At 36.4% G+C, this 25,726-nt stretch overlaps 1 protein-coding gene across 13 annotated transcripts in view; it reads left to right on the forward strand.

Annotated features, from left to right (window-relative positions):
* HEPACAM2 (HEPACAM family member 2) overlaps nucleotides 1–25,726 on the forward strand; it is a 66,082-nt gene that overhangs the window by 24,653 nt on the left and 15,703 nt on the right. For 5 of the 13 annotated variants that reach the window (XM_029234503.1, XM_029234504.1, XM_029234496.1 and 2 more), the window contains 7 exons: nucleotides 5,056–5,352; nucleotides 15,002–15,127; nucleotides 15,216–15,240; nucleotides 15,333–15,370; nucleotides 16,816–16,889; nucleotides 19,892–20,001; nucleotides 22,830–23,566. In XM_029234503.1, coding sequence (XP_029090336.1) covers nucleotides 5,056–5,352; nucleotides 15,002–15,127; nucleotides 15,216–15,240; nucleotides 15,333–15,370; nucleotides 16,816–16,889; nucleotides 19,892–20,001; nucleotides 22,830–22,845 — 686 coding nt within the window. In that variant the 3' untranslated portion in view covers nucleotides 22,846–23,566. Of the gene's footprint in view, nucleotides 1–5,055; nucleotides 5,353–15,001; nucleotides 15,128–15,215; nucleotides 15,241–15,332; nucleotides 15,371–16,815; nucleotides 16,890–18,393; nucleotides 18,775–19,891; nucleotides 20,006–22,829; nucleotides 23,567–25,726 lie in introns of those variants that run through there. The other 8 variants (XR_003795355.1, XM_029234498.1, XM_029234499.1 and 5 more) reach the window with 5 other exon arrangements.

Genomic DNA, 25,726 nt, shown 5'->3' on the forward strand with positions numbered 1-25,726 from the left:
ATTGATCTTATTCAGTAATTCATTCATTTATTCACTCATTCACTTATGGTTTGATTTGATTCAGAAATCAAACATCATGGTCTTGTTTGTGCTAAGCAGTTTTTACCCATGTAACATACAGAAACACAACCCAGATTCATTATTTTTTTTTACTGTCACAGTTTTAGCCATTTTGTTGTTTGTTTTTGTTTTGTTGGTTTTGGTTTGGGTTTGGGGTTACAAGAATTAAATAAAATATGTAATCTGAAGAACTGTCATTTACCCTATTGATACAGCATCAACATGCTTTCAATCTTTATTATTCCATGCAAACTGAGAATATGTGCCTAAATTGATGTTCCCACTTCCCTTTCTTCACCTGGTTATACCCTCCTTTTCCTTCACAATATCATCTTCTCCAGAAAGGCTCACCTGCCCCCAACCTGGTCTCAGGTCTTCAGTGTCACTAAGAGGTTTGCTGTGCTCCTGCAGCACCCCACGCACATCTCTCCCCTGGAACTCACTGCGTTATGTTTCCTTGAGTCTCTTCCACTCGTAAGCACCTCAGGCCAAAATAGGAGCTCCGTGTTATTCATCTTTGTATCCCTAAGGCAATACTTGACACAGATTAAGAATTCAATAGGGGTTTCTTGAATTTGGCTAAAATGGACCAGCTTATCTTTCTTCATATCCCTTTCAGATTTCAGTGTTACTTGATGAAGCTGTAGGAAGGCTAAATTCCCATTATAACAGCTTCTTAGTTATAGTGCTCTGGCCCTTCGTTGTTATGTTTTGCTTTGTTTTTGTTTTTTCTGACCTTTAGCAAAGTTCCTCAGTAATGTAGTAAATGTTATATTCCAATATTCCCCCGTAGAGGACCACATCATCATTGAGAATTTCAGCATGAATCACCTCTTCTATTTTCTTAAGGTGCTGTTTCTATGACAATTTCCTTCATGAAAGCAGGAATTATTTTTTATTTTGGCAGAAAAAGTATAACAAAATCAAGAGTGACTAGATATTTATGAGGTTATGATGTCATAACCTGGTATTGGCCTTGGTGGAATACAATGTCAAGCCAGTAATTCAGGCTAGTAGCTACTTGCAGTTCATGAAATGTGTATGCCTTCCAGCTCTGTTGTAAATAATAACCCAGTAACTGATGCATTTTGTGTGCAACATATGGCACTGCTGCAGGGAAGTGCTCTAAGTGATAAAAATTAAAGAAAAAAAGGTCATTCACAGTAAATACTTACCATCTGCTCCCAAGCAGGGTGGCAAGCAGCATCATGATGGAAATTTAGGTACTGTTCCTGCCCAGCCATAAATTGTTAAAGAGAACAGATGATACGTATTTTACAAGTCACTCAGTAAACAGCCATTCCTGAGGCAAAGGGTTCACTTCTATTGGGAGTTCTCTGCCAAGGGCAAGAAACTGAACCACAGTCAAAATAGAATTATCCTTCTGCTTTCATCTTCAATGTCAGAGGCCACACTGGTTGAATCACTCCAAATGTCTTCAATTGGATTGCTCATTCCCATGAATAATATACTAGGCTGCACTTCAAAGTAAAGGATGGTCAGCCTGATGTGCTAATGAGAAGGAAATAACATCATAGTATAGGAAGAAGAAAATAGATTGTAAGCTGTAGGTAGAGTGTGATAGACAGATAGATAGTTGATAGATGATAGATAGATAATAAATAGATGATAGATCAATCTGTGTGTGTGTGTGTGTGTGTGTGTGTGTGTGTGTGTGAGAGAGAGAGAGAGAGAGAGAGAGAGGGAGAGGGAGAGAAAAAAGGCTTAAAGATCATATACTGAAATATGGATATTCATTCTCTGAGATGAAAACAAGTGAGTTTTCATCTTCATCCTTCTCTGGAATTTTATGATTTTCTGCAGTGAACATGTATTTCTTATAAAATCAGATAAAATATGCTACATTTTAAGAAATCATGTCAGAAGCAAGGAACTTAAATTCTTCAAGGTGTTAGGTTCCAGGAACTGGAAGAGGTGCTTGTGTGGTGGCTGGGGGAGTTTGAGGTATTTGATGCTGACTCCGAAGAGCCACATATAGCATATAATTAAGCAGACAGGAGAGAAAATATTATGCCAATCATGAAACCCAATAAATGAGGAAGTAGCAAAATCAAAATAAACATGAGTATAGGGAAGAGGAACTAAGACAATCAGATTCCTTTCTTTAAAAACATGTTTTATTTTAAACTACAGTGATCATTAAATTAGATAATCAACCTTATTCACCAGCCTTGGCTCTAAATTACTGTGGGCTTTCTCTGCAAATGGAACCCACTCTCCAAAATGGAAGAATTACTACTTTTGAGAATATTCCATTATGTTGCAAGGTCCTAAAGCAATTCCAAATGGGAAGTTCCCCAAAAAGTTTTGAGTAATGTCAGCACACTTTGAAAGCAGTATTTCTCATTTTTATGTGTGTTAAAATGTCAAACGATTTGTTTTTATACTCACATTCTATAAACCCTGAAAACAAGTGGGAAGACAGAAAATACTGAATGACCACACTTCTCTTCCTTTTCAAGCCTTCCTCTCTGCTGTCAGACTTTAACCTTTGTGACAGACTCGGGGCTTTTGCTGCTCCAAACCTCTGTTGATTCCTCCCATTGGTTTCCTACTATGGGAACCATAACCAGTGCCCACCAGTCGGTGGCCTTTGCTTCCCTAATGTTCTATCAATGCTGACAACTTGAGGGAACCCTGCTGCTGCACTGGGTCTGAGATAATAGCAACAGGAACCGGTATACGACACCTCAGGTCTCCTCACAATGCCTAGAACAGTATCATGCACACACAGTAGCATCTCAATATTGATTTTGGTTGAGTGAGTGAAAACAACTTTTCATTCCCATTACACAATATTATTCAATGGAATTCAGAATAAGAGTGTTTTATTTTACAACACACAGTTCTAAAGCAGAGGTTTTCCCCTGAGACCGTATCACAGCCTGAAATGAGAAAACAGTATGACAGGGTTCTAGTTCAGTCACAGGAAAGGGGCATTCATTTCTCTTCACTTTAATGCTCCATCTCCAGTTCCTGATTACTTCGAATTTGAAGATACTTCTATGTTTGCTTTCTGAAAGCAGGATCATCTCATGTATACATATTAGTATAAATCTACAGGGTTCCTTCAGATGCCTCTGTGTCTTTAGGAAATAAATATGTATAAAGTGTATGTCCTCTAGCTAAATATAATTTATTGTTTTGCACCTTCAGTTTCTGTTGTATCTTGGGAAATTTGTCTCCCCAATGGTAGATTGGTCAGAATATGCTGACATAATGGAGAACCATTCTGGGAATCTGCAAATTTGGGGTTGGCTTGCCAGTATCCAAAATAACTTTAGCATGGCATGAATCATGATGTTTCAAAGGTAGCACAATTGGCAACCAGTCATCTAATCAATCTTTTTATAGTAAAGGTGAGGAAAGTGAGACCCCAGAAGTTTAAATGACTTTTGAAGAACACTTTACTAATCATTGACAAAATCGGGATTTAACCTCATTATCCTACTGTCTAATCACTACATTATATTATTCCACACAATGAGAGATGAACAGTCGTTACTTTTTTTTAAATCAGCACCTTTGAGATTAGGTTATTTATGAGCAATCCATCCATAGCCTTATCCAGTTTATAAATTCCTTGAGAGTAGGAACTGTGTCTTACACATTTTTTATCTCTCTTACACATTTTTTATCTCTCACATATTAAATATATTATGTAACACTTAGTATCTCTCAAACAAGTATTTTTTGATTGATTACTTGATTAACTGAGTACAGAATTAATGTATAATTAGACAGTAATTTATTGTAGAACAAATAATACAGTTAGAAAACCAGAAATTATTTTGATATAGAAAGTTTATACCGCTTAACAGTTTTTTTGGAGAGGTAATATGAATAATTAAATACATATATTTTATAGTCCCAGAACTGCCATTTAATAGCTATGTGACCATGGGAAAATTAATTTTTTAAATATCTCTTCCTTCACGTTATAATGGGAATAATAACATTTACCTTATGTGGTTGCTTTAAAGATTAAATGTGGTTGTCTGCATAAGTACTTAAAGTGTCTTCAGATGGTGAATATCCAACAAATATTGGTTATCGTCAGCTGAAAAGTGAGCACAATAATGCCTAAACCTTAAAGTTTTTAGAATATAAGTCAGGATATATACGAATGAGAGAAACCTATCTAGCTGGGGAATATTTTTTAAATCTCTTTTTATATGTTCTCTGAAGAAATCAGTGGGAAATGTATCTTTATCTGCAGGCAATCTTGTGCCATAGAAATAGCAAGCTGCTATAGGAATATTGGAGTGTAAGGAAAAATACCAGGGGATATCCATGATTAAGTAGTTTATTGATGATCAATGAATATTTGTTGATGATAATGAAGATGTATTTTTTCCAAATGGAATCTATGCTTAGCTTGTGGGAGGAATTTTTTTCATTCTTTAAACTCTTAAAATGTCATGAAAATATGGAATACTCCTATATCTTTTTACACAAATTTTTGTTCCATGTGATGTTCCACGTGAAACTGTGTAACATAAATATTTGCATGAACTGTCCCAGCCCTTAGAAGAAAAGCAGATAATACTCAAAGAAAGGTTGTCAAAGAGAAAATAGTGGCCATAATCTATTTTTTAAGTGCTTTTAAGTACAACTGCAGTTTCAGAAAGATGGAATTTGTCTAACAAGATTGCAGATTTATCTATACATGACTCGAAAGCTTAGCACCACAATCATGATAACAGTGTCTATAAAATTATATCCTAAGTTTTAGGGCTTACACTATTTCAGATAAGTTCAATCACATCTCAAATTATTTCCATTTCCATGGATACCAGAATAAAACACTTTTAGGTCCTTATCATTTACTGGGAGTCTAAATGAAGATCTATTGGCCCACGTTTAACATGAGGACTTTCATGGAAAATAAAATGCTGCTAAGCTCTCCCAAACTCAAAAACTATGTTGTAATTATTTATGTCACCCCTTTATTTCTTTTTTCAATTAATGTAGATGGACCTTATGGACTTCAAGTTAATTCTGATAAAGGGCTGAAAATAGGGGAAGTGTTCACTGTGGATATTGGAGAAGCGATCTTGTTTGATTGTTCTGCTGATTCTTATCCTCCCAACACCTACTCCTGGATCCGGAGGACAGACAATGTCACATATGTCATTAAGCACGGGCCTCGCTTGGAAGTTGCATCTGAGAAAATAGCCCAGAAGACAACTGACTATGTGTGCTGTGCTTACAACAATGTAACTGGAAGGCGAGATGAAACTCATTTCACCATCATCATCACTTCTGTAGGTGAGTGTGATGTAAAAGGCAGGGATCCCAATGAAACACAAATGCACGATAGCCTTCCTCTACTCCTATTTTATACCTGTGTGGAAGAGAATATCATTGTGGGATTGTTCATATACTCTAAGAAACTCTTTCCTGAGTTAACTAAGCCATGGTTTCTAAGAGTCAAAGAAAGAAAACCCAAAGAATAATGGAGAGAGAATTCAATTGCTAGCTCTGAGGGGCTATAAAGAAAAAGGGAATTCAATAAATTACTTCTAAATGTATATTCTTGCTTTCCTGATTTTACAAACAGGAATATAAGAGAAGAGGTTATTCATTTAAAAGTTTTATATCTACTGTTGCATTAGGTCAGATGAATACATCTCCATGAAATCTGGTTTTCCTATCTGGCTCCCTTCTCACTGTCCTTCACAGGCTTCCCTTCTTCTTTCACCATTTAAAACCTGAAATCTGTGGGAGTTCACAATAGGGGTCTCAACACCTTGGAAACTACACTATTTTGTAAGTCTGTGAAATTTGGCATTTTCTAGAAGTCATCTGATTTTCAGAAAGGTCATCAATCCAAGTAGTTAAGAATCACTGCCTAAAATATTTATGTCCACCAAATTCCCAACTTTCTGAGCCTTCTCTTTTCTCTCTACAGTATGATTTCATTCTTCTGTATGATTTCATTCACTCCCGTGGTTTCATGTGACACTGGTACATCCCAAATCTTTGTCTTTAAAGATCTAAAACTGTATTCCCAGTTACCTTCTAAATGTCTCTACTTTCAAGTGCCAGAGGCAGCATACTGTTTCAATATATCAAAAATGAAACATCTTCTTTTCCCCCAAATTGCCATTCTTTCTGTATTCCCTGTTTAAATGAATGGTCCTAGTATCTACCAACCTTAGCCAGAAAGCTAAACCCCATCCCAGACTTTTTTCTCTTGCTTATTGCCCTGCCTAACATCCAGTCATCGAGTTTCCTTTCTTTCTATCTCTCAAGCCCATTCTTTTCTCTCCTTCTTCCTTCTTCTCCCTTTTTCTCCCCTCCTCCTCCTCTTCCTCCTCCCCTTCTGCTTTCTCCTCTGCTTCCACCTTCTTCTTCTTTTGCTCTGTCCTCTACTGCTACTACTGCTACTGCTACTGTCAAGTCCTTCTTAGACTCTTCTTTGCGTGCAGACGAAGACAAGCCAGATTCCACCTGGGGACAACCTGGGGACAGGCTTGGACAGGAAGTGGTGGTCAGGGTTTCTGTGATTGGTAGAGGAACAAGTTTGCAAAAGGCACCGCTCATTAATACCTTCTGCATTGGTGTCTTCTCTTTCTCTGTCTTTACAGCCCTGCTGCCTAGAATAGGGCCCGTTACATAGCCAGAGTCAGTACATGTTTCTTTAATATATAAAGCAAGAATATAATCCTTGGAATTCTTAGGCCAAATTCTGCAGTACTTGGCCTTTGGGCCATGTGCATCAAAATCACCTGGGGAGGTCTAATAATGTATTTTCATTAAGATACCTCAGACCTATCAGATCAGGACCTGGCAGCTAGGATCTTGGATCTGATTATTTAGCAAGCACAACTGTGACACCCACTTGTTTAAGGTGGGTTTTTTTTTCTCCATAGCCTTTTGAATTTAATTTAAAACTCTTAACGAGCCATTGAGAATGATAAGACTATTAAAAATTTACAGATTGATAAATATATGGTAGGTGGGGCCTTCCCAAGACTCCATGAAGTTAAGGGTATTCATATTTGCAGAATCATTTCAGTACATTAGAATTTACATGTTGGCATGGTGAGATTTTGTTTTTTATCATATGAAGAAAATACCACACTCTCTAGAAGAGTGATATCCAGTGGAACTTTCTGCAATGAAGGAAATGTTTGATGTCTGCTCTATCCAGTATGGTAGTCCCTAGCCTCATTTGACTTTTGAGCACTTAAAATATGGTTTATGCCACTGAGGAACTGAAGCTTTTATTTCATTTTATCTCTATTAACTTTAATTTAAATGTAAATAGCCGCATATGTCTAGTGGCTACCATATTGGATGATGCAGCTCTAGAATTTTTACCTGAATTATGCTTCACTTGGGCAGTAGTTAATAACATATTTCCCTTATAGGTCCCCAAAGCATGTATGTGTTCAGGGTTATATAAATCAGGCACTCATTCATTCATTATTTAACACCTATTATGGGCCAAATACTTGGGTAAGCATTGAAAATGCCATTTAAAAAAAATAATTCCTGCTAACAAGATGCTCACAACTTCATATGGATGGCAGGCATGTATGTAAACAGCTAGCATTCTTTGCTTTCTATTTTACTAAATTTTTAATATGATTTAATGAGCTTTTCACCTCAGTGGTTAACTGAAACATAATTTTGAAGCACACCATAATTAAGTATATAAAATAACTTTGTGGCAATCTGGATGTTATCAAAGACTTGCTCCTCATGCTCACTGCAAGTGAAAACATGGCTATACTATGTAGGTGTATACTGCAGTGAAGCCTTTCTTACTACCTAAACTTTCTCCATTAATATTTAGCCAAGATATTGTCATAGTATCAGAAGCCCCCAATATTTGATTAAGATCTTATTACCAAGGTCCAAAGACAGCTACAGTCTTAATATCAAATAATTACCTTTTGTAAAATCTAAAAAACCTGTTTGACCAGTACAAAGAGCAGACATTTGTTATTATTGTAAATAAGAAGAGCAGGTGCTTATTTTTCAGAAAGATTCAATGTTGTCAACATTCATAACCTCTTTGTGGCTTTTAGAGCTGTTTTCCAGTCCCCAAATGTCCACAGATCTTAAACAGCGGCAAATAGCAAAGAAAATGAGTAGTATTGATGTGTTTTAAGTATTTGATTTTTTTAAAGCTTTCCAAATGAATTAATCTCTGCAATGCAGATTAAGGGTACACCAAGCTACAGTGAAAAAAATGGACATCTCTTGTAACTATCAGTTGAGCACTTACTGACCATCCACTTTGATGAGCTACCTATATTAATATCTGTGGAAATTTTGAAATAATTTAAAGGGATAAGATACCTGCCTCTAAAAAAAAAAAAAAAAGATACCTGCCTCTGAGATATTTTCAAAACCAAGTTGTGTTTGGCATAACCAGAGTCCAGTTATAAGGAATAGATGAACATTTGTTTTTAATGAGGCAAAGAATGTGGCCAATCAAAAAGTCTCAACAATAAGAAGTGGGAGGCAAAGGGAAAAGGAGTCAAAGATGACTCCAGGGTCACAAATATGGAAATAAAATAACAAAGTCTGGAAATAATCAAAAGTTTTATTAGGGACTTTCAGTTGGGGAGAGGAAGACTGGAGAATGTGACAATTAGCTCTATGTTTTCCTGCCTGTGTAAGACTAGACCAGATGGTGCCTTCCAGCTCTGTGGGCTATGATTCACATCTAATTTGAGATATCAGTTGACCTTTCTGTATCTTAGTAGAGATATCCTAAAGAAAACAGGGGAAATAGGCAAATTCACACAGCTAGTTGGTAATAAAATAGTATCTAAATTCAAAACCCTTTTTTTAACCACTGTATAAACTGTCTCCCTGGATGTTCTTAACTGAGAATATCAATATCTAAAAGATATGTCACATATATACAAGATATGTCACATATATGTACAAGATAGTGTGTATTTTCTTATCATCTTAACTAACTTCATGCTATATACAAAGATACTCTGGTTTGTCCAGACATGTGTATATTTTCATACTAGTGAGAAATTATGAAATATCTGTAACTAAAAGTAACAGCTAGCATATAAGTTTCAAGGAAAGAATAGCAATTAATGTAATAAATTAGCATTCATATTTTGGAAAAAGAATGATTTTATTACTTTAATTAAAGACTTCCTTGAATGCAAGTGTCCCTACTTTAAAATTTAACTGGGCCTAAATCACTATTGTGACATGCAATATGTATAAAATGAAAATGTTTATGATCAGAATGCAAATGTTCACATTTAATGAAAACATTCCACCGTATACACTATTAGAGTTCTCAAGAGCCACATGGCCATAGTTTGAGATTTAACTATAGTAGAAATATTTTTGTACATGATTCTGCAAAATCTATAATTTTTTCATATCTATTTCTATAGCACATCTTTTCATAAAGAAAAGAATGGGAAAATGACGCTACTCCTAGGCAGAAAGATAAATTTACTGATTTCTTCTACCTACCTAGAAATTTCTCTGGTTAAGATCTCCAGGAGGTGTATTTCACCTTGGACCATGGGATATAACAACTGAGATAAGCTGCAGCCCTGACATCCAGAACCTGAAACGTTAGGTGACATCCCATGAGCATCTAGCATAGAACCACGGTGTCTGTCAGTTGGGGCCATAGTAGAGTGTGGAAATAGCATGCCTCCCCAGTAGGGCACCTTCATTTCCAGAGGGACATGAATCAGCGGCTGTAATCAGCTAACAGATTGGATGGGAGAGATCTCAGGACTCCATTCTGATCTTGAAATAGACACGCTGACTGGAGCATACGGCTATCCTGTTTTAGGTGCAGTCTCTCAAGCAGCAGGGTTGCGATGGATACCACACCTCTTGCCTATATTTGCACTTAATATGTTATTTCATTTTATTTGTTTGTCAAAGGAGGGGGCAAATAGCATTTGCACTAGGGCTTTGGTAAATGAGTCAGTCATGTTTAAATAATGGGGAGAGTGGCATGCTATGTGCTAAAGAGTACAAAACTCTCTGAAAGGAGGAAGAATGGGGCTCCTGCAAGTATCCAGAACTGCACTTGGGATCCCTATACATTCTTTGTGGCAATAGGGTCAGAATTTCCCTGCTGACTTATTTTCAAGTTGGGTTCTAGAAATCCATCTCTCTAAAATATACTTGCCTAGAGCTGACACAACGGCAACTGTGCCCCTTGATTTGATCCCAGAGATATCTGGCATTTTTATTTTGTGAATTTCAAATGCTGGACCTGGTAAATCTTGTGTGTTCTGGTAGAGAGAAGCAGTGCTGAGCATAGAGAGCCGGGATGCTCTAGAAGAGAAGGGGGCCCAACAGGGAGGATCATTTGTTTCTGAGAAAAGGACTATCTCTATTCTTCATTCTCCAGGGAAAGGACACTTGGCCTTTGCCATAGCCAGGGTTTTAAGCTGACAGGTGCTGGTCACCTCAGGGTGGTTCTCTGATGGAGGGCTAACAGAGGCCAAGGGAGAGAGAGGAAAGAGGGCAATATGGAAGGAACCTGAAGAAATAAAGAAATAATGGTAAAGGGAACGAGTTGGAGCCTCTGTAGGACAGAATGTACAAATTCAGTCATTTTAGGAAACACAAAATAAAAGGGACAAAAAGGTAAAAATGGAGAGGGGAGGAGATGTATCTTATATAGTATGAGACATCCAGTCATTGTATGTTAAACCTACTACAAGGCCTCAGAATCATGGAAGTGCCTGGCAAAGAGCTGATGTATGCCATAGTGTAACTTCAGCATAAGAATGAGAAATACTCTGAAATAATACTTATTAGCATATTTTCAGGTTTAAGGGGGAAAAAATATCTGACACTACAGTAAAATATTTTTCATTGTAAGGTTCATTGTTGAAACTGGACTAGAATAAATTAGCATTGAATTTTTTTTTTAGGGACTAAGGGATATTGAATCTTAGTGAAGGCAGTCTGGCTATCAAGAAATGAGAGAGTCAGAGCACATCAAATCTGGTGTTAGAAAAGGTTGGAGGAAAAACTGAATATATTGGGGGCTACCTGCCAATTATGAAAACCATGCTTGGGCTTCCCTGGTGGCACAGTGGTTAGGAATCCGCCTGCCAATGCTGGGGACACAGATTCAAGCCCTGGTCCGGGAGGATCCCACATGCCACGGAGCAACGAAGCCCGTGTGCCACAACTACTGACCCTGCACTCTAGAGCCCACGAGCCACAACTACTGAGCCCGCGTGCTACAACTACTGAAGCCCTCGCACCTGGAGCCTGTGCTCCACAACAAGAGAAGCAGCCGCAATGAGAAGCCCGTGCATAGCAATGAAGAGTAGCCCCTGCTCTCCATAACTAAAGAAAGCCTGCACGCAACAAAGACCCAACGCAGCCAAAAATAAATAAAAATAAATAAATTTATTTTAAAAAGGAAAAGAAAAGCCTGGGAGAAAACTATTCTTTGACCATGGATCAACAGCAAAAAATTAAATTTGCAGTCAGGGAAAAAACTATGTTCCAGTCCCAGTTCTAGGACTTACTGACTGTGGCCAATATTTTCATTTCTCTGAAACTGTTTCTTTATCTGTACCTATAAATGACACTTTAAATTTCTTTATTATTTTCATTATTACTGATATGATATATCTGTACCAAATAAATGGGAAACAAATGTACATTTGGTTTTATATACATATAATGCACATACATTTAATTGTGCATATCTGAAAATTGTGTAGTTTTGATTTTAGTATTGGATCTAAAATAAAGAAATAAGAGAATTCTCTTGATAAGAGTGGTGCCCAAATCATATGCTGTGTCTTAAATCATGCCATTTTATTATTTAGTATTTCTTAACAATTTTTTCTTCTTTATTACTTTGCTTTTGTATCACTGCTTGTGTCTCAAGAGACCATTCTATTTACCTTTATCTTATTGACAACCACAGCAGAGTATGGGTCCTTCTGAATTTATAGTTTAGAAGCATACACCTATATATATGGTCATTTTTTTTAAAATCTCAACAAATTTCAAAAGATTTATATCAAGCAGAGTATGCATTCTAAATAGAGTGGAATTCAACTAAAAAAATCAAGAAAGAAAACTCCCAGCCATGAGGAAATTAAACAATATGCTTCTAAATAATCTCTAGGATAAATAAGAAATCACAATGAATATTATAAAATATTTTGAACTTAATAATAATGAAAATACTTTTCAAAACTCAGGGGATGTTGTTCAGTTAATAAGATTGTCTACACGTACGAAAGTGATGGAGAAATTGTTGATTGTTACACTTAAGAAAGTGATGGAGATGATAATACAGATTAAATTTAAAATTGCATTGTTTCTGTAGCCATTACATTACATATGGCGAAAAAAAATTGAGTTCTCCCGGTATTCAAAATCTATTTTCCAATTTAGCAAAGAAGTCATTCACATCACTGTTAAATGAAATTCCGATGAATGTCGTTGTTTCACTTTCATCTTAGTACATATCAGCCAGAGTTCGTGTTGAAGCTACACTTGTTCATCTACGATATAAACTATCTCTTTGCTGAATTGGATAGTAACCAAGCATTTATTTGAAGTATAATTGTTTCAAAGCATGGTTGCATATCACCCACAGGTTGAAAATGCAAGAGTTCAGCAAAAATCAACAAAAGCATTCCATGAGAATCAATTAGATATATGGAATTAACAATAAAGAGTACTGCATATTTTATTATTAATTCTAAATTAGGCTACACATCCTTCATATCAGTAAAATTTATAACTTTTGTATGTATATGTGTGCATATAATTCTTTTTGATACTCAGTTACTAGCATACCATTGGATATAGTGTCCTATTTACATAAGCTTCATGTAAAACTCTTTGGCTGCCTCAAGTCATATAACATCTGAGCAACAAAAGAACTTAAAAACCAATCATTCAGGCCTCCTCCTGTTACTACTGGGAAAATCCAGACCCTTAGAGTCAAGTGGCTCATTCAAAGCTGCCCAGCTCTTTAGAGAGAACAAACCTGTGAAGTAGGAGCACAGCATCTGAAGAAAGGCTAAGACCTCACACAGAGATCACCCAAATGCTAAAGTAGTTACAAACCTAAAGCTCAGCATTCTAACAGTGGGAAAATATAACTTTTCCTACAAATTATTAACCAAGAGAAAAGGAGGAAAAATAACATTTCTGATAAGTTTTGTGATGTTCTGGTCTAGATCAGAACCAATAAATTGCCATTCTAGTCCATTTTATACTACCTTGCATTTATTTCTTCCACCCAAAGCTAAAAGGACTTTACCTTAAAATCTGTTTAAAAGCAATAAATATTACACAGCTATTGTAATCCCATAAAAAGAACATTTTAAGAACACAATTCTCTGAATGCATATCAGAAATTTATAAATATACGATCTGAGATGGTAAAGATTTTTGGTGATGAAAAGCAACCTGCTTAAACTCTTAAGGACTTAAAGGGAGTACAAGAACATTATTACATGGGAAAATTAGAGGAGATAGCATGATTTCCATGACTTTTTAACTGGAGTTTAACATATATGATCTACACTACATTATGAAAAGATTCTGGGAAGATTAAAAAGTGAAAGCATTGTAGGTAGAAAAGCTGAGAGTACATATAGGTCCACAATGAAAGAAGGGAAAGATTAAGGTTTCATCCTTATCTTGGCTGCTGGAGACCTCAGTAGAGGCTTTGTGGTGGAAGACAACACGGTGCAGGCTGGATATTTATTGCAGAGTTGAGTCCACACCATGTTCTTCACCACACCCAGATCCTCCAAGCTGTTCTCCACCACTGCAGAAGGGAAGTGACATCCCATAACTTTCACTCCCACATTAAACTGGACAGAGACAGGCAACTGCCACCATTCATTTCCACATCAATGTCTGATTCACATGATAACATGGAAGACATCTGTTACTTGCTTTTGTTGAAGGCCACACAACTTTCCACTTTATAGATTAACTCTCTGACTAAGCATGTTATAGTCTGGAACTGGTGTTAACATTGCCATACTTGGTGAGTTTTGTCAAAACAGCATCAAAGTGAGGCAGCACAAAGTGTCAAGAGTCTGGGGGCACATCTGGACTCTGCCACTTACTACCTGAGTGACCTCAGGCAAGCCTCAGATTCCCATCTCTAAAAGGGGATAATAATAATAATATTACCTCCCTAATAACATTGTTGTGAACATTCCATGGGTTAATACGTATCATGTGCTCTTAGAAGAGTCTGATGTATTATAAGCACTCAGCAAGTGTTAGCTTTTAGCACTATATTTTATATAGAGATATTAACAAAAGGAATGACTTGCAAAACAGTGAATTGTAGTCAAAGGTGGGACTTTAAATGTCTTATTGACAATCATACACACATTCTATTTTAGGGATTAAAATTTCTTTATTGGTCAAAAATTAGTAATTATTTGAAATGAACACCTCCCCTCTCACACCTTTAACTACATACCACTGCCCTAGAAAATCCACATACCTGAACAATGCTAAAAGAGTGAGATGGAAAGAGAGAGAACAACCTAGCATCTGGGGATGTTTTATACAATGAGATTCAACAGATCCAAGCTAAATGCTGGTGAACACTATTGAAAAGTATGATATGAGCTATTTGCTACATCTAGTACAACATATTGGTATTATCCTGGACAGCTCACCACATTTCCAATCACAAATATCCTTAGAGAGTTTAGTATGTATTCTAAAATAAGTGCCTGCCTTCTGTTTGGTCTCACTAAGACTTCTCTTTCTCTCTCTCTCTCTCTCTCTCTCTCTCTCTCTCTCTCTCTATATATATATATATATATATATATATATATATATATATACACATTTGCAGTACTGTACCATTTAGGATTTATTTATTCAGGATCAATTTATTATTGATCTTTAATAAAAATATATTTGTCTTTTTATTTAGGAATAGAGAAACTTGCACAAAAAGGGAAATCATTGTCCCCTTTAGCAAGTATAACTGGAATATCACTCTTTTTGATTATATCCATGTGTCTTCTCCTCCTATGGAAAAAATACCAACCCTACAAAGGTAGGTTAAAATTTTTAAAAAAAATTTTGAATGGTTTTATATGTGCACTAAAGTGTATCTTACTGTGTTTCTTCTTTTTTGGTTTTAGTTATAAAGCGAAAGCTAGAAGGCAGGTAATGCATATGTTTCTATGAAAATAATTTTTCTCTTGAATGCTTTTTCCTCAATAATTAAGGCTGACAGAAACACCAATTTGTCTTTTCAGGCCAGAAACCGAATACAGGAAAGCTCAAACGTTTTCAGGTAATGGCTGGGCTGAGAGGGGCTGTTATCAATATTAACTGATTGTTATCAACATTAATATTAATTGATATGTTTTCAATATTGATATTGAATGTTATCAACATTAATATTAATGTATATTAATATATATTGTTGATATTAATTATATATGTAAAATGTACTATTTACATAACAGAATTCACATGAGATAACACTAACACTCCCTTCCCAGGATGACTGCCCTCACTTCACAAAGTTCTATCCCTTGTATTAGTTTTATGTAAGTCACACAGGCCTGTAAGATAAGCCTGAAAGGCACTTTCAACTCCATTCCACAGACAAGAGAACTAAGGCTCAGAGAGACTGTCACTTGCCCGCCATCACTGAGTTCTGCTGAATCCTGTTCCATTGATCCTCTTATTATTTTGAAAATGCCCAAGGGTTCTCTCACTGTGTCTGTTCCTAAAGCAGATACAGTGCTGGCAGCTCCTTCCCAGGGAGAAGAGGAAAGGGAGGTCCCACAGGTTTGCTGCTTCTCTGTCCCCAGCGGTGCCCCTCACTTCTGACTCCCTACTGAGTTGTTATAAGTTAACAGTGGGGCTTTTGCTCAGGCCTTGGAGTCAGAGGAGCTGGGTTTCTATCCCATCTGTGCCACTTTCCCCCAATGTCACCTTGGGAAAATTAATTATTTTTCCTGACCTCAACTCATCTATACAATAGAGATCATAACTTCCCCTCAGGGTTGCTCTGAGAATTAAATCCAGTAATGTAGGTGGAGTGCCTAATACAATGCCTGGATGCTCAGTAAACATGGGTCTTCTTCCTCTTGTCTAGTCCTTTCTCACAAATGATAAACCGTCAGAGTTCAGAAAGGCCCCAGAGACCACCTGGTTCCTCCCAACCACCCCATTCCTGTCATCTTACTGATGATAGTTTAGGTGACATCGGACTTGTTTTCTGTTTCGTATGTATGGGCAGCAATAGTTGCTTATTTATTCTTATTAGTCCTGGTGGACTCTGTTAGATCTAGCAGAGTACAGTAGATATTATGGGTGGATTTAGAGCTGCTGTGATTGACAGATTGAAGCCTTGGTGTTTATAAGTGTCTGGTAACTGAGAGTTACAAAGAACAAGGCTGCCCACATGTGTTTATATAATATAATATAATATATATATTAATATTATATTATTTACAAACAGTGTATTAATATATAATACACTGTTTCCACATCAGACTTTAAGAATAATTGTCCCAATTCAGTTTCAATTCTGAGCTTCAACAGGAGTGATTTCCAATACTATTTAGTGGCAGCATGACTATAGGGGATTAAGAAATGTTAAATTGGTTTTATACACATACCACTTGAAGCAAACCATGAAGATAAGTTTTATAAAGGTTTTTCTAAAAAATAGCAATAGCAATTTGAGGCATTTGGTTTGTAAGTAGTATTTGTTTTCCATTTCAGGCCACGAAGATGCTCTGGATGACTTTGGAATATATGAATTTGTTGCTTTTCCAGATGCTTCTGGTGTTCCCAGGGTTGGTTTTGCTAGTGGCCAGTTAGCCCAGAAGTAGCATTCTGCTTCACCAGAGGTGTAAGCAGCATTCATTTAGCATGTGGGCAGTGTGGTCAGATGGCTGCATTACCCTCAGCAGTGTTTACTCACTCTGTAATGAATGACGTTGCCGGATCTGGGGAGCTAAAGCATCTTTCTCAGCCTCTATCAATAAAGCTAACACAAATAAGGAAGTTACATGAATTCATAAACATTCTTTACCTGGTAAGCTCAGGGAAGAGAGAATTAACTAGGTTGAAGGTCAAGAGAAGTGAATAAACAGGGGACCAAGAGTCCCTGGTTTAAATAATTCTGCATCACTTTGATGACTGCAGCCTCTCACTTCACTGACTCTCTCTGTTGCTCAGTTTCCCCTTTATTTCCTCCTCATATCTCATGAGGACATTTCAAAGACAATTGATTATACCCTTGAAGGTACCTTATGCTCTTCAGAAGGAAGGTACCATATAAACCCAAAGTATGCAGGTACATATCTTTATTTTTTCCTAAAGGTGCATGAGATGTGAGAGCAGGAACTTTTATACAGTTGAAGCCATTTTTTTCAGTCCACACAGACAAGGTCTTTTCAGCAATCAGTTTTGTTTAACAGGCAAGCAGAATGTTTCTCTGAGCTAATCAGCTCATTAACATTTTTACAGATTTATGTACAACCGATCTTTCCTCTGTTTCCGTATTCCCCTATGATAGTTCACTTAAGGAAGGGGCCAGAAATGGACTACTTGCCTCCGGGCATTTTCATTTCCTTTTTTAAAAGAGAACTATCAATATTTGTTGTTAGGGATTGGTTACGTCACTTGTTCAGAGAATTCTATATAAGATTCTAAGGTTCAAGCAGTAAGTTACCTGGCCACAGGCTTTAGTGCTCAAATGCCACGTGAGTAATGGAGGGGGATTGATTGGATTTCATCCTTCTATGGGTGAGTCGTAGCACCAGTGCCCACATCATCACAGATGAAGAGAAAAACTGCATTGCCAAAGCTTTGCAATGTCCTATTCAGTCTCACGCAGGATTGGCTCACCCTTCACTTCTACAACCAAAAAGACAAAAATAAATATTTGGTGGATCAGTTATTTCAAATATCTCCTCACCATGGCAGAAAGCACCCCTCTCAGGTGTGGCTTTTAAATGGGAAAGCAGGAAACTGAAGAGCTAATAAGACTTAAAAGTGAATTTTGAAGTCAGTTTTTATTCCTAGGAATGCATTGGAAAGGAGTGAGATCTATGTAGGAAACTTTAAATTTAGCCTTGCAATTAATCAGTACTCAGTTTCAAGATTTTATTGAGAGGACCTCTATCTGCTCAAAATACCACAGTTCTAAAGAGCCTGAGGCAGAGAAATGAGTGCTTGATTACGTATCAGAAGCCCCACTTATATCTGTCGTAAGTAGAATAACTCAACTTGGAACTATGCCCATCTTCAATGCTGAAAACTCCTGAGGAATCAGCTGAGGTCCTTCATTGGCAGTTCCAGGTGCTTTGGGAAGAAGTGAGAAACCAACACCAACAACCCATGGAGCAGAAGGACCCGGACATGAGTAGGAGGATCTGTGTGAGAAGCAGCCAGAATGGCAGTTATGTGTGAAGATGAACAGCTAAATGCAACGGTTTTGAGAAGAAAAGGAATAATAATAACATTACCAAGATCTCAAAATTGAAGTTAAGAAGGGAAATAAATTGATTACTAACTTTTTGAGTTTTTAAAAATCAGAATCATCTTTGAGTTTGTCGTGATACATGTACAGATGCATACTCCTCTTCTCTCTACTTACTGTACATTTCATTGCCCATTTAGCACTTCTTTTGGGGAATTGGACAGAAAGCAATGGCATGAAATGAACAAATTTATTACTTGCTAACAGGTCTAATATTAGGTTAGTTGAGTAAGTTAGTCATTATCTATAGATTGCTTTTATCATAGCCCCTGAACACCTCTATACCAAAGAAAATCAAGAATTGATCTTAAGTAAAAACTCTAAACCAAAATCCCCTTGACACAAAAATGATAGGATGAATCACCTATTCAGTCCTAGCATGAATAGCCTAGGACTGCCATGAGAGCTTTAACAAGTAGAATAGAAACAGGCAGTTTCCAGAAAAATCTAAAGCTAAGATATTCGAAAGTAACCTAGCAGGTCAAATGAGATAAAGAACTCTTCAGATGATTTATCAAGGGCAAAGAGTCCTCTAGGTGGATCTGTATAAATATAAAGGACTGAAAGTGGCCAGAAGTACGATGAAAATAGAACGAGTTTGTGAGGAGGAGGGGAACCAGACTTTAGCTAAGTGATTGGAAAACAGTGTTTACAAGCATAACAGTATCAAATATAAGGAATAGGAGTTAATGAAACATGAATGCCAATTTCAATAAAATACATGTTGATTTTAACCAGACAGACATACACTACTGTACTTTCCACATACATCCAAGCCTTACTTTTTAGAGCCCATTACTGCATTCAAACCAAAACCTCTTCTTTTGTGTGTTCTGTATTTCTTGGTACTGTCTTCACTAACTTGCAATGTGATGAAGGCTTCTGCCTGTAAGTTGTCCTTTTTTTCTAAACCACCCTTGCACACATGATTGGCGATTAGTGTCAGAAAGGTAAGACTGAGATGTAATATAAAGGATAGTAATATATGCTCTTTGGTTCTAAGCTATCCTGATATCTTCTCTTTTGCTATTTTTTTCTACTGTATTTCCTTTACAGTACTGCCAGCTTTTTTCTTAAATGGAGAAAAAAAGTGATAGTTTGTCCAGCTATTCCTCTCTGACCTCATAGCTATGCCACTGCACAAACTACCATAGGGCCAGTGCAGGGAACTGTAGCAAGGAGGAAATGGATATTGAAGGGAAGTTAAATAGTTCTAATTTTCTAAACCTCTTCCAGTTGTTTTCAACTATGCAACATAGTGGGAATACTATTACTAGTCTGCCAATCTTTTTAACGTGCCACATTTTCTAGATGCCAACGAGATCTGTTCCAACCTCTGATGGTATACCAGGGCAAGATTTGCACAGTACAATTTACGAAGTTATTCAGCACATCCCTGCCCAACAGCAAGACCATCCAGAGTAAGTATGAACTTGCATTTGATGATGCTACATTGAAAGGACTCAGCATGCATCCCCAGCTGTCCCCAGAGTTTATTGAAAGGCTCAGAAGAAAAAAATATTAAAAATGAAATTATAGTGTCTGTACATTTGAACAGACTTTCCCACCTGAAAATAGTTTTAATAAATAAAACAGGCTAACACACAAGTATCTTCTGGGGCCAGTGGACCAGATGCAGAGCTCTAGAATCTAGCATTTCCCCCAGGGAATCCACATCTTGGTAAGAAAGGGGTCTTTAGACCAGTTCTCAAGCCATCTTGGTTATCTTGATGATTTTCCAGTGACTGTGGTAGTTTTAAAGCCAGTGATCTATCACTACAAATAGGACCAGGAAAAAAACGAACCTGCAAAATGTGCCCAACAGTGTCACCATCAAACGCCCACCTCTCACAGATTCAAAGCAGTCTACTCCCAAGTGAATATATTAACCACTGGCCTCACACCCAGAGAAGTAAAACTTAAGCTGAGGCCAAAGCCAGGAAACTGCTTATCCAGTTAACCTCGGGGCTGACACCAAGCAGTTGCCTTCCCTTCCCATTTGTGGAAAACTAAGCCTACAGCCTTTTGAAATAGTGAAATGAACTTCCCTTTTTTGTGGGCTGTAGCTGCCTGCAGGCGTAACTGCCACAAATCATCTTCCATCATTTCTTTATTTGTCATTTATTGACTTTGAAAAGAACATCAATAACCACACACAGGAACTTCCCCTTTGGCAAAAGAAACACTTCTAGTGAAGTAATTCATGCACACCTCTGGGTAAATATCAAAAATAACAGCTAGGATGAATGTATGGGAAACGGTCTTCCGGGGAGGAGACCCAGTCCTGGGGGTACTATGCAGTCGTTTAAGGGCTAAATAAGTGGCGAGAGCACCTCAGAGGACCCCATCAGTGCATTCCTTCTTGTCTCAGGGAGCCTGGAGAAAAGGGAATCAGGTTAATTAGGAGCAGACTCTGATGGAACTGGGAACTTCTGGTTTGAAAAGAAAAGAAAATTGCTTTATAACATTATGTTATTAATCTAATAGAACACAATAGTGGAATGTTATTCCATGACAGTTTAAAAAAAAAAAAAAACCTCTCTAAAATGATATCTAATCCTCTTTACTTTGGAGAATAGAAAATGAAGGGATATTTTTCTTTGTTAAAAATAAGGAATATAAAGAATTTTGGGAGTATGTCTGCTTCCTAATTTTAAGATTGTATCCAATCAAAAATATTACCCTATTTAAATTCATTTGTTTTTCTATATGTCCTTTATTCTATGTATCTATTTTTCCAGTTAGCCTGCAAACAAACCAAATGAAAACTTGAGGTTTATCTTTTAAGACTCCTAACAATGAAATAAATGATGATTTTAAACTGTGGAATATGGCAGCTATAATTTCAGAGCACCAAATAAAGTGATTTGGTGGGTTTTGCAGGTGAAAAAAATGATTCCTTAAATTAAAAAAAAAATCATCCTCTGAAATTAGACTGCTTTCAGACATGAGCAATGTATCTACAATTTCTTGGGAGTATAAAATTTGATTTCAGAAATAAACTTTGAAAGTTAAAAATAAAGCTGAAAAGCTCTTTTTCCAGCACATAAAGGACTATTTAACTGCTGTTGAGAACATGCTTTTTCCAGGGGCAGTCCATGCAAGAACTCCCTCATACTCCCAGCCCCAGTGCCTTCTCCTCCCCATCTCCATAGCCTCTCTCTTCTCACCTCCTTCTGCCCCATCTTCTGAGGAAGTTGCCCTTTGTGTGTCTTTGTCTGGACTTCCCCTCCATCCTGAGATGTCTTCCCTCTCTGAATCTGCCTTCTCTTTTCTTCTCTTTCTCTGTAAGACTGTCTCCCTTCTCTCTAATATCTCTTTAAAATTTTTCCTCCTCTTTCTCCCTTCCAGCTCATCCTAAAGAGGAGCCAACATTTTTACAAGTGTTGTTTTCCTTGAATACAGATGTGTTACCTATTCTAAATTTTAAAAACAAACAAATAGAATATTTTCGCTTTATTTCATTAGAAACTGTTTTGCACTTGTTTTATTTACAATCAATCCACAAACATCTCCAGGTCATTAACTATGTCCTAGGGACAGAGATTAAATAAGACTCAGTCTTTTAAAGATTTCATAGCTTAGTGGGCTCCTGTTTGCTTATTTTAACTAAAGATCAGTGATCCTCAGTAGAATAAATATTCCTCAATAGAATAAACATTCCCTAAACATTCAGAGACCCTTTTTCTTTCCTATGGTTTTATTCTCTAGGTCCAATTAAATTCAAAGATCAATTTCATGAATAATGCAGTATTATAGGTGGTTAGTGAATCTCCCCCATTCCCAAAGTAAATGTGCCAGGTCTGGGTGAAGAACTGTAATTTCCTGCTTTCTTTTACCTCTATTTGACAGTTGGTTCTGAGATAGAAACACAGCCAAAATTTTTTTCCTTTGGCTCTTAGACTATTCTAGCAGTGTTGTTTTCATTACTACATGCATCTATTACCTAACTGAACTGGTGTTTAACAAATTGGTAAGTTGGCCTGTGTTCATATTCTGCTACTCAGCCCAGTTATTTGTTTATTGAACTTATGGCTACATTTATTTAAATGCTGTCTGTTGACCTCATTAAATGCTCTTGGCACAGTTTGTTTTGAACTTGACTTGCTCACAGGACATCCAAGTAAGTAAACCTTTTAGTTTCAAAAGGAAATTATCTACAGAATTTAGTGATTGCTTACTCTTTATACTTATTGGTTTGTAAATGTAACTTTCTTAAACTAGTTCAAAACACTTATATTATTTGCAGCTGTGGAAAAGAATAAAAGAATTTAAGGTTCTTCGACCTGTAGACCTGGAAATCTATAGAACATTTTACACGTCTCTGCCAGGTGAGCATTCATGGGCAAAGCAATGCATTGAAGCGAAATAATGAAAGCACATATTGAGGAAAAACAGTGAAAATGTATATTCATCCGGAATCAGTGAAGGAATCAAACCCGATACCTCTTACTCATCACTCCTTTTAATGCAGAATAGAGTCATTTATAAAAATCAGACTGCGGGTTTTCCAGCATACACACAATGCATTGTGCTACAGAGGAGCATGGTGGGGAAAGAGTTCTCAGCGGACAGTCTTTATTGCCCTGACGGAAGGAAGAAAAGGACGGGACTTTCCAATTACTTTTTTGGTATCAAGTTTCCTACAACGCTCAATTAGTTCTAATCTATATGTTCCATTTCATCAGCATTGACACTATCCTATCTAACCTACAAGTGTGGAAACCTTATATTTGTAAAAATTTCAGCAGGCTTTGTTTTATTAAATTCTCATTACTGTTAAGATTGCTGTATTTTTTTATGTCATTCCCAAGCTTCCTTCTTGCTATTTGTACCACAGAATAATAAAGATGATTGTCACAAAAGCAAGACTGTGCCTTCTAGGTTGTCAATCACCAATGGTGTTTTTGAAAAGACTTGTAAAATGCTGAAGGAAATGACTTAGAGTCTTATTTTTATTTTTGTTCAAAGAAAGATGGATTCAAATAAATTATTCTGCTTTTGCTTTTATATGGCCTTGATTCTTTGTATTTTAGAGTAAAAATTTTACATAAAATAACATTATAGAATTAGATTTTTTATCCTTATTTCCCAATGTGCATCATAGAGAGCTACTAAAATAAGACTCTTGCACTCACATGACTATTTACTTTCAGGCTTGAATTTTTTACTTTATTGAGTTGTGGATTCTACTTGTATATTGCTGTAGTTTAAAAAATCAGTTAGAAACTAAACAGTAGAATTTAAAAACACCATTTTGTAACCCCCAAATGAAATAACTGATTCAGATAACAATTATCATTAGTCAAGACTGCTAGATAAAAAGTACCAGATAAAACTACCAAGGGTTAGGTTGCAGAAACCCTGTGAGAGAAAGGTAATCTGAGACCTAGAGAGAAGCAGGTATACAGAGTGGCATGGGTAACTCTTCAGGGTACAGTGAGTCCCAGGGAGTGGGAATGGAGCAGTCAGTCTTGTAGATCTTGAAGATGAAAGATTATGTCAATTTATGTTTACTGACATTGGCTACAGACACTCTGACCTGCCAATGCCATTCTTTAGAATTTTATTCTGGCTAAATAAAGGTAGAAACAACCTAAATATACAACAATGGGGGATTTAAAAATGACATTAGTGACATTAGGTCCATAAAATGATTCACCTTGCAACTATTAAAAAAGAAGAAATATGCTTATATTTTCTGACTTTAATAATAGGCCATTAGACGTCTAATGGCCTATTATTTTATACAGGAGAAAGAAATCAAAAGAATAGCATTTCTTGCAAATCAAAACTACAGTGAAGTATTACCTCACAGTGGTCACAATGGCCATCATCAAAAAGTCTACAAAAAATAAATGCTGGAGAGGGTGTGGAGAAAAGGGAACCCTCCTACAGTGTTGGTGGGATTGTAAATTGGTGCAGCCACTATGAAGAAGTATGGAGTTTCCTTAAAAAACTAAAAATACTTACCATATGATCCAGCAATCCTACTCTTGGTCCTATATCTGGAGAAAACTCTAATTCTAAGAGATACAGGCACCCCAGTGTTCACTGCAGCACTGTCTACAATAGCCAAGACAAGGAAGCAACCTAAATGTCCATCAACAGATGAATGGATAAAGAAGATGTGGTATATATATATATATATATACACACACAATGGAATATTACTCAGCAGTAAAAAAAGAATGAAATAACACCATTTGCAGCAACATGGATGGACCTAGAGATTATCATATGAAGTGAAGACAAAGACAGAAAAAGACAAATATCATATGATATCACTTATATGTGGAATCTAAAACAATGATACAAGTAAACTTATTTACAAAACAGAAATAGACCCACAGACATAGAAAAGAAACTTATGGTTACCAAAGGAGAAAGGGAGGGAAGGGCTAAATTAGGAGCTTTGGATTAACATATACACAGTGCTATATATAAAATAGATAACCAACAAGGACCTACTGTATAGCACAGGGAACTCTACTCAATATTTTGTAATAACCTATAAGGGAAAAGAATCTGGAAAAGAATATATAATATATGTATAAATGAATCACTTTGCTGTACACCTGAAACTAACACAATATTGTGAATCAACTATACTTAAATTGAAGAAATAAAATTTTTAAAAATAATAAAAAAGAATAGCATTTTTTAAAAACGTATTTCAAGTGAACCACTATATTTATACTATACCTTCCATATTTTCATAGAAGAACATGGTGAAAGGAAAATTAAGACTAAATCTTACAACCTACCCTATCTTCTTTCCCGGTTTTCTTTCTCTACCACCATTATATATTTTTCTGCTGGAAAAGTCCATCAGTTCCACCACAAATATTCTTCTACATTTGGTAAAAAGAAAAAAAAATATCTAATTAGAAAAGGAATCCCTGCCCATTGTTAAATATATATATATATATACTTGGAAATGCAGAAGGCTAACCATAAGACAATTAAAATCACCTGTAGAGAGTAGATCTGAAATATTCTCATGACCAAAATAAATGTAATTATGTGAGGTGATGGATGTGTTAACTAACCTTATTGTGATAATTATTTCACAATATATACATGTACCAAATCACCACACCTTAAAGTTATACTATGTTGTATGTCAATTATATCTCAATAAAT

The sequence above is a fragment of the Monodon monoceros genome, unplaced genomic scaffold (assembly GCF_005190385.1).
Source record: "Monodon monoceros isolate NGI ecotype Baffin Bay Population unplaced genomic scaffold, NGI_Narwhal_1 Super_Scaffold_2, whole genome shotgun sequence".
NCBI lineage: Eukaryota > Metazoa > Chordata > Mammalia > Artiodactyla > Monodontidae > Monodon > Monodon monoceros.